The sequence below is a fragment of the Hermetia illucens genome, chromosome 1 (genome assembly GCF_905115235.1).
Source record: "Hermetia illucens chromosome 1, iHerIll2.2.curated.20191125, whole genome shotgun sequence".
NCBI lineage: Eukaryota > Metazoa > Arthropoda > Insecta > Diptera > Stratiomyidae > Hermetia > Hermetia illucens.
This window is the reverse complement of record NC_051849.1, coordinates 73,606,584-73,615,529: the sequence shown is the minus strand read 5'-3', so window position 1 is coordinate 73,615,529 and position 8,946 is coordinate 73,606,584. Positions and strand designations below refer to the sequence as shown.

General features: G+C 41.9%; 1 protein-coding gene across 1 annotated transcript; it reads right to left on the bottom strand.

The window, feature by feature from the left end:
- Positions 1 to 2,719: 2,719 nt before the first annotated feature.
- Positions 2,720 to 8,464, bottom strand: LOC119652789. The gene has a single exon (XM_038057138.1). The coding sequence runs from the start codon at positions 8,462 to 8,464 to the stop codon at positions 2,720 to 2,722; it is 5,745 nt and encodes a 1,914-aa protein (XP_037913066.1).
- Between the last annotated feature and the right edge of the window lie 482 nt (positions 8,465 to 8,946).

The window sequence follows — 8,946 nt, the reverse complement described above, 5'->3', positions numbered from 1 at the left end:
AATCGACACCTGCTGTTGCGCTGCGAATTGCTGACACGGAAGAAAGTCATGTCGAGGCCAAATATACCATTTGGTATGTAACATGCTGATGCAAAGGCGGAAAAGAATCTCGTGATGTCCAAACAGGCCATTTGCATAGCATGTGATGTAAGGACGGAAGAGGTTAAATGCGCAGGCAGACTGGGTTTCATGGGGCTAACTCCAAAGATGCAGCTGCTGGAGAAAATCCGGTGAAATCGCTTGAACAACCATTTAAAGGTTAATGAAGTTTGTATTCAGAAATTTGCGGCGCAAGCAATGACTATGCAGCTGTTTGCTTATATTTTCAAAGCCGATAAGGGCAGGTTTCACTTTTTGGCTGATTAAGAAGCCTACTGTGAGCACATGGTTTACTGAATGGCTGAATGGTGTAGTGGCTCTGCTCCAGGAAAGTGGTGCTCATCCAGAGCATCTCTTGTATTGCTGTGAGTCCAGTTTTATATTGGGACGCTGTACGGTATCGGCTAACTTCCGGGCAGTTTTCGACAGTACACAAAATGTATGTTCCATGAAAAAATCTTCAAATGGTTTGTCCTTTTTCTTTGCCTGGTTCATTATTTTTCTTTGTTGTTTTTAATTTTCAAATTTAGCTCGGGTATTTTTAAGGTTTTGTGTGAAACAACCTTATTAGAATCGAGTCGATGTCTTTCTGTCCGTCTGTCTGTCTGTCACACCCGAAGCGCGAGGTTCCGGTATCCCGACTTGTTTTGCAACAGATTCGTGCAATATCACGATTGTTGTTTGTTTTTCAAATTCTGGTGCAAACCTGGCTAGCAAGGAGATAAGCAAGCGCGTATCGACGGTATTACTTCAGTATTTGGGGGCGGATTTTTAAGTCGTTTCCTTTTTAGATTGTTGTAACTCTTTAGATTGTTGGGAAAGCTCTCCTTTTGGTCGGCCATTTTGATCATCTCCAAATCCATTAGGCCAACTCAACTATGTCATTACATCTCTTTTCGGCCTTCTATGTGACTAGTTAAAGTAAATAATGTTATAGGAGGTTTCTATCCACATGGACATCATTTAAAATAAAAATTTTAATAAAGCAATTTTCTATTTTATTTACTTTTCTAATTTTCCAAAATTTTCCTTTTGAGAGCGGTCCATAAATAGATATCCAGAAAATAATGCCCAATTAAGTTTCTAGTTATTTCTACAAAAGAAAAAAAAGAAAAACAAAAAAAGTAGAACCGAAGTTAGAGCCCACTTTTGTATGCTTTACAATCACTTGCCTTTATTCAAAGCGCTAATGCTTGAAGGGAGTCATCCCATGTGTCGGATCCAAGGAGTCAATTTTTTTTTCTGGCATCAATTGCATTTAGATATAGTGTAAAATTTAAGATTTTATGGTTAAAAATCGCATTCTACTTTTTAAATGCGTTTTTCTCGAACCTGCATGTTGAAAATCGGCTGCCACCATAGCCCAAAATCTATCGAATGAAATTCTTTGAAATTTCCACGACTTATTCAGAACATATTTTTGCGGTCCGGTACAAAAAAAAAGTTTAACACGGCACCAGTAATTTTTCAAAATTTTTTGATAATCCTAGTTTGTAGACTGTGGTTAAGTCTGCACGGTAAAATTCCATTTATATTTGTTCTTTAAGATGATCATAGCGCCCTCCAACGTGGCAGGAGAAAAATTCCTTTTTTTGGAGATGGGTATATACGTTCCTCTGTATTTCAATAATAAACTACGTTATCGAGCTGGTAAAATTACTACACATGTATTATTAAATAAGTGGTGAAAAATTCGTATTTGTAACTTCAGCCAGTTCTTCAAAAAAAAATTATTAAAAAAGCGAAAAAACCGCCTTCACGCGGGATGACATCCTTGAACATTTGTTCCGAAGTCTTTCCATATCGCCTGCATTCCCCTGGAAAATCAGTCTTAGGTCCCTGAAATGATTGATTCCTAAAGTACTAATCGCTACCTTTCATTTAATACCCACCTTTATTTCAACGTAGAACAATTTAGTTTGCTACATACGTGGAGGTTCAGAGTTCCAACCTTTCTAACAAATTTCATGTTAACACTCGTATTTGCTGAGAAATGTGTGTGTGACAGATAGACAGACAGAGAACTGATTGAAATAAGGTTTTGTTTTCCACAAAACTTTAAAAATAAATTCAATTTGTTTAATAATAATAACTGTCTCAATCCTGATATGTCCACTCGGTGATACACCGGGTGAGTCTCTCTTCTTGATCAAGTGAAACACCTGCTCAAGTCAAAACCAAGTAAAGTTCGTTTTCAAGTCTGTCTGTATGTTCATTGGGTGAAACACCGAATGAGTCTGTCTTTTCTTAATTGGGTGAAACACCGAATCAAGTTCAGTCCAGTAGAGTATATTTCCAAATCTTCGAAGTCTCCAGCAGCCTCACTGGAGAAGAATAAAAGGCTTAGTTCTTCGGGACTTGAAAATACACTAAATTCTTTATTAATTGTTCTCGCTTAAATAGGTACAAAAGTGCTTACTCGCTAATATCAAAAGTGTACAAAAATGCTTACTTGCTATGAGAAAAATTACAAATTGCTTACATGCTAAATATGCGTGCATGCGGAAAATATTCACCTTGGCTATGCAAATATTTTTTGCATGCACCGGATGCGCGTGCAGACGGTTTTTTTTTACTGCAGCCTGAACATCCTCCCCTCCGTTGAGCGTTAGGTCAACCGTTATTCTGGATCAATCGTCCACAGTAGCAGGTTTACAGGGGAGTGCGAAATTCTCTTCTTCTTCGCTCTTGAACATCGAGTTGCTTCTGAGTTTTGCGTGCAGGTATCTATAATCCGTTCCTTTGATGGAGCTGGGGGTTTTTCCTGCGAGGAGTCTTCGGTGTCGTTCGGTTCTACCGGTAACGGTGCTAAGTTATGAATTGCTCTCTGTAGGACTCCTGACGATGTTTTGATCTCTGCTATTCTTATTAGACCATCTCGACCTTTTATCCCCTTTATGATTCGCCCCAATCTCCACTGCAGAACGGGAATATTGTCTTCTTTGATAGCCACTAGCATTCCAGGTTTTACGTTTTCGCAGCTCTGTTTCCATTTTTGACGCTGTTGCAGTTCCGACAAATATTCGCTTGACCATCTTTGCCAGAAACTATTCTTTATGTCGTTAATTTCCTTCCATCTTTGCGGTAAATTTGCCTTTACTGCTTGGGCGTGTACATCAACTGGGTTCGTTAGTGGTTCCCCAATTAAGAAATGGCCTGGAGTTAATGCCGTAAGGTCTCTCGCCTCGGATGATAGAGGTGTCAGTGGCCTTGAATTCAAAATAGCCTCGACTTCGATTATTAAAGTTGCCATTTCTTCATACGTAAGTTTTGCTGGGGACGTGTTTCTGATTAAAAAGTGTTTGGCAGATTTTACTGCCGCCTCCCACAGGCCACCGAAATGAGGCGATCTTGGTGGAATAAAATGAAAATCAATACCCTTGGGTGTGCAAAAATTGATCAGTTGTTCTTGGGATTGTTCCCCGTATATGCTTTCGTTTAATTCTGCTAGTTGATTTTTGGCGCCCACAAAGTTAGTTGCATTGTCGCAATATAGATTTCGACAATGTCCTCTACGTCCAATGAAACGTTTCAGCGCATTGATGAAGGCTTCTGTCGTTAGATTCGTCACTAGTTCCAGGTGCACCGCCTTTGTTGCAAAGCAACAAAAAACAGCAAGGTACGCCTTTTGCGGACGATTGCCTCTCCCCTTGAAGTGAATCCATAGAGGGCCGGCGAAGTCGATACCAGTATTCGTGAATGGTCTGGCTGGTTGTACTCGATGGGCGGGCAGGTTTCCCATGAGCTGCGTCATGAGTTTTGGTTTCGCCCTTGCGCATTTCATACAGCTCTGCACGATAGATCTGATGGCTGCTTTGCCCTTGATAGGCCAAAATCGTTGTCTCGCTATTGCCAATAAGGCTTGTGGTCCGGCGTGAAGATGCTTATGATGCAGATCATTTAAAATCAATCGAGTTACGTAATGGCCGTAAGGAAGAACGATCGGGTGTTTGGTATCATAGGTTAAATTTGAAGCTTCAAGCCGACCGCCGACTCTCAAAAGTCCGAATTCGTCTAAGAATGGATGCAGACTGCTCAATGGATCGCTGTTGTTTAATTGCTTGTTACATGTTAGTTGCTGCATAGATTCTCGATACACATCCAATTGAGCTTCCTTTACTATTACTCGCAAGGCTTCCTCCATTTCGCTTGCAGTTAAGAGCGATTTTTCTCGTTCCTTGTGGTTCGTTGTTCGTGCATTCCTAACGAACCGTAGCACATGTGCCATTATGCGTTGCAGTCGTTGAAAAGAGTTTTGATGGTCGATTTGATTGATAAGGGAGATTGAGTCCTTCACCATGGCCAATACCATTTTTGAACGTTTTTTCTCCAAGGTGGTATCTACACTATGAAACCTTTCCGGCCAGCACTCTTCAGTCCCATGAAGAAATATAGGCCCATAGAACCAGAGGGCATAATTCTGCAGTTTTTCTGGAGCGACACCTCTCGATACCAAATCTGCTGGATTCTCCTTCGAATGTATGTGCCTCCATTGTTTGGGTGAGGATTTTTGTTGTATAGCAGCGACTCGATTAGCCACGAACGTATAAAATGACGATGCTTCTGCATTGATCCAATTTAGGACAATTTCGGAGTCGGTCCAGTAAAAGCAATTATAGTCTGGAATTTCTATGTCCCGTTTAAGCCGATGAGCGAGTTCAGCTGCTAGCCTTGCTGCACACAATTCCAATCTTGGTAGGGTCACTCGTTTTAATGGTGCCACCTTCGACTTTGCACATAAAAGACGAACTGTGCGAACCCCATCTGACTGAATAGCTCGTAAATATACCGCTGCACTATACGCCTTTTCCGAAGCGTCCGAAAAGACATGTAACTGTATTTTTTCAGGTACCTTCCCTCCAAATATGTGACGAGGTACCTTAATTTGATTCAGCCCCTGCAAGTCATTATAATATCTTGACCATTCCGCCTGTAGTTCTAAAGGAATTTCTTCATCCCAACCTATTTTGAGACTCCACAGCCTTTGAAGGAAGATTTTAGCAGTAACTGTAACTGGTGCCATCAATCCTAGCGGATCGAACAGATGAGCGATATCGGATAGCGCTGATCTCTTTGTTACTTTCTTAGATTCCGTGTATGGGCATCTAATTTGAAATTCATCTGTCTTAGGAGTCCAAACTAATCCGAGTGTCTTCACGTTTTCCTCCCCTTCTTGGGTTATGTCCAGTTGGAGTGCCTGATCTTCAACAGGAATGTTGTTTAAAAGATTCTTGTTGTTTGCACACCACTTTCGAAGCTTAAAGCCGGCTGATTGCAAGATTGTGCGAAGTTGATGTTGCGTCTCAATAGCTTCTGTCAAGGTGTTTGCACCTGACATCACATCGTCCATATAAAAATCCCGTCTTAATGCAGTCGAACCGGATGGGTATTTGTGCGTTGTCTGTGATGACAATTCTTGTAGGCATTTGGTGGCTAGATATGGTGCAGAGGAAGTACCATATGTGACCGTGTTCAGCTGATAACATCTTATAGGTTCATTAGGCTCATTTCGCCATAGAATTAGTTGAAATCTCTTGTCTTCCTCCGACACCTGGACTTGTCGATACATCTTTTCGATGTCAGCAGTAAAAACAAAGCAAGGCAGCCGAAATCGTACAAGAATGGTAAATAATTCGGATTGGATGGTAGGGCCTGTAGCAAGTACATCGTTCAAACTGTATCCAGAAGAGGTTTCCGAAGAGGCGTCAAAAACTACTCTAAGTTTAGTGGTGGTGCTCTCTGGCTTCAGAACGCTATGATGGGGAAGAAAGTAATGAAGACTCGGAATACTTCCTTCATCTATTTCCGTCATATGCCCCAGTTGCTTGTATTCGTCCATAAATTCATTGTACTGTTTGCGTAGTTCTGGGTTTCGTGCTAATCTCCATTCTAATTTGAAAAGTCGCCTCTCCGCATTGCCCCTAGATTTGCCGAGTTTTGCTGGATCCACCTTGAAAGGCAGTTTCACAATGAAACGTCCATTGTTCGTTCGTTTCATGGTTTGAGCAAAATGATTTTCACACTTTATTTCTTGTGTTGTCATCGCAAGGTTCTCTGTAGATTCTGGTTCCTCCAATTTCCAAAAACGCTCTATCTGCTCGCTGAGCTTGGAATCATCGGTGTTGAGGATGCCGCATGTAACCTCTTTCTGATAGGATGTTGCAACCCTTCCAGCAATTATCCAACCAAAGACCGTGTTTTGCAGCAGTGGCAGGTTCCTTGATAGCCGCATTTGCCCTGTAGCTAATAGTTCGTAGTAGATGTCAGCTCCGAGAAGTAGATCAATACGCCCTTCCCGGTCAAAATGAGGATCGGCAAGCTGAATGTTGCCGGGTATGGCCCAATTCCTTGAATTCAGACCTTGCGATGGTTGAGAGGATGTTATATGTGGTAAAACTATAGCGTCTATCTTCCGTGCAAAAGTAGTGATTCTTGATTGCAATGACAACGTTACCTTCTGTTGCGATTGTTGCGACGCTCCGCCCAGACCACGAATGTGTATATGGTAACTAGTTGGTTGTAGTCCCAGCTTTCTCACAGCCGTTTCTGTAATTATGTTTATTTGGGAGCCACTATCCAGCAGAGCTCTCATTTCTATCGACTTGCCCTTTTGGTTTGTCACCTTGATGAGTGCAGTAGCTAATAGAACAAAAGGTCCCTCTGATGCTGATATTTCCGTTGATAATGCAATAGAATGGTTGACATTTGTAGAACCCTTGTCCTTTACAATACTTGATACTTGACCTTGCTTGGTGGCGTTGGCTGTTGTTTGAATTGCGGTGATAGAGGGCGTTGTTTTGTCTTGATTGTTGGCGTCCATATGTAGTAGAGTGTTGTGCTTCTTTCCACATTTAAGACAACTTCCTGCGCTGCATTGTGCACTTCGATGTCCTTCCCGTAGGCAGTTCAAACATAGCCTCAGCTGCTTGATTTTGGCTACTCGATCCCAGATGGACAATTGTTTAAAGGCTTCACATGTGTAGATTCGATGGCTTCCCTTGCAGTTTTTGCACTGTAAAGATTGACTGTCCTTGGTGGATATTAAAGCCGAGGTTCGGTTTGTATGTTTGTTTTGAGTCGTACTCCTCTTGTCGCTACACAAGGCCTCTAAAGACTGAAAGCGTCTTTCCAAAAACGCGAGAAATGCATCAACCGGCTGCAGTTCTCGTGGTGAAGTCAAAGTTTGTTCGTATAAGGCGTGCGTAACCTTGTCTAACTTTTTCAGTAAAATATGTAATAAAATGGGATCCCAACTAGCTATATTGATATTAAAGTTCTTGAGTCCTGCTAGACATTCCTTCGTAATGTCATGAAGTTTTTTCAAAGCACTGGGGGAATCCGAAGTAATCATCGGCTGTTGTGTGAACCTATCCAATAGCGTGGCTACCCTCAATCGTTGATTGCTGTAGCGGTTTGTTAGCGTTGTCCATGCAATGTCATAATTTTCGTCAGTGATGGGCAGATGACGTATAAGTCGCTCTGCTTCACCCTTTAGATTGGTCTTCAAATACCACATTTTCTGAGCATTTCCCAATTGCTGCTCGTGGATCATCTGGCGGAATAAGTCGTGGAAGGATTGCCATTGTGCATAATCGCCGTCAAAGGCAGGAATTGTCACGTGTGGCAAGTTGATGCTTGGAAAGGCCCTTGTAGCGGTAGCTATGCTAGGCTCTAGCTTTGAACGGCATTCAGCGAGAAATATTAAAGTGTCTTGAATTCGCTCTTCGAGGTTGAGAAAATTCTCCTCGTTGTACCCTAACTCATTTGGATCGCTGGAATATTGCCATATATTCTGATGGCCTTGACGCAACTCTTCCCAGTACTTTGATAAAGTAGCTGCCTTCAATTCGTAGTATGATTTGGGTTGTGCCTGTTCAACTGTGTCGATGCCGCTAATAATGTTTTCCACAGCCCGTATCCTTGATTGCTGTTGCCTTATTAGTACCACGACATCGCTGGGAAGCTCGTTCTGAGCATTGTTTGCTGCCGTGGCGGCCTTTGTATCTAAAGCACCCGTGGCTGATTTACCCAAATCGATATTCAACTTGGACGTGCCTTCCAAACCCTGAAGGCGTTCCGCAATGTCCTCCTTGTACTTGGTGTACTCGCGCTGCATTGAAGAGAAATATTGTTTCTCGAAATATGGATGAGCTGGAAGATAATGCGCTAACTCTTCAAGCTCTTCATTTCTCTCCGAAAAGGCTGTCCAGAGATTTTCCAATTGTTCCAATCTCGTCGTGAGATATTCCCTTGTCTTACGAGCTACCGAATCTTTCCGGTAGTTACTCAAAAGACGCTGAATCTCCTGGCCCGTCACATCTTGTTGTTGAGTAAGATTATTAACTTTCTCAAGTATCGCCTCCATGATTGGCTAAGATAATTCCACAAAGTTATTAACTCGCCTCGTGTCCTTTTAATGTTGTGATCGGCCGATCACGTCGGGGTCACCAAAAAATGTCTCAATCCTGATAGGTCCACTCGGTGATACACCGGGTGAGTCTCTCTTCTTGATCAAGTGAAACACCTGCTCAAGTCAAAACCAAGTAAAGTTCGTTTTCAAGTCTGTCTGTATGTTCATTGGGTGAAACACCGAATGAGTCTGTCTTTTCTTAATTGGGTGAAACACCGAATCAAGTTCAGTCCAGTAGAGTATATTTCCAAATCTTCGAAGTCTCCAGCAGCCTCACTGGAGAAGAATAAAAGGCTTAGTTCTTCGGGACTTGAAAATACACTAAATTCTTTATTAATTGTTCTCGCTTAAATAGGTACAAAAGTGCTTACGCGCTAATATCAAAAAGTGTACAAAAATGCTTACTTGCTATGAGAAAAATTACAAATTGCTTACAT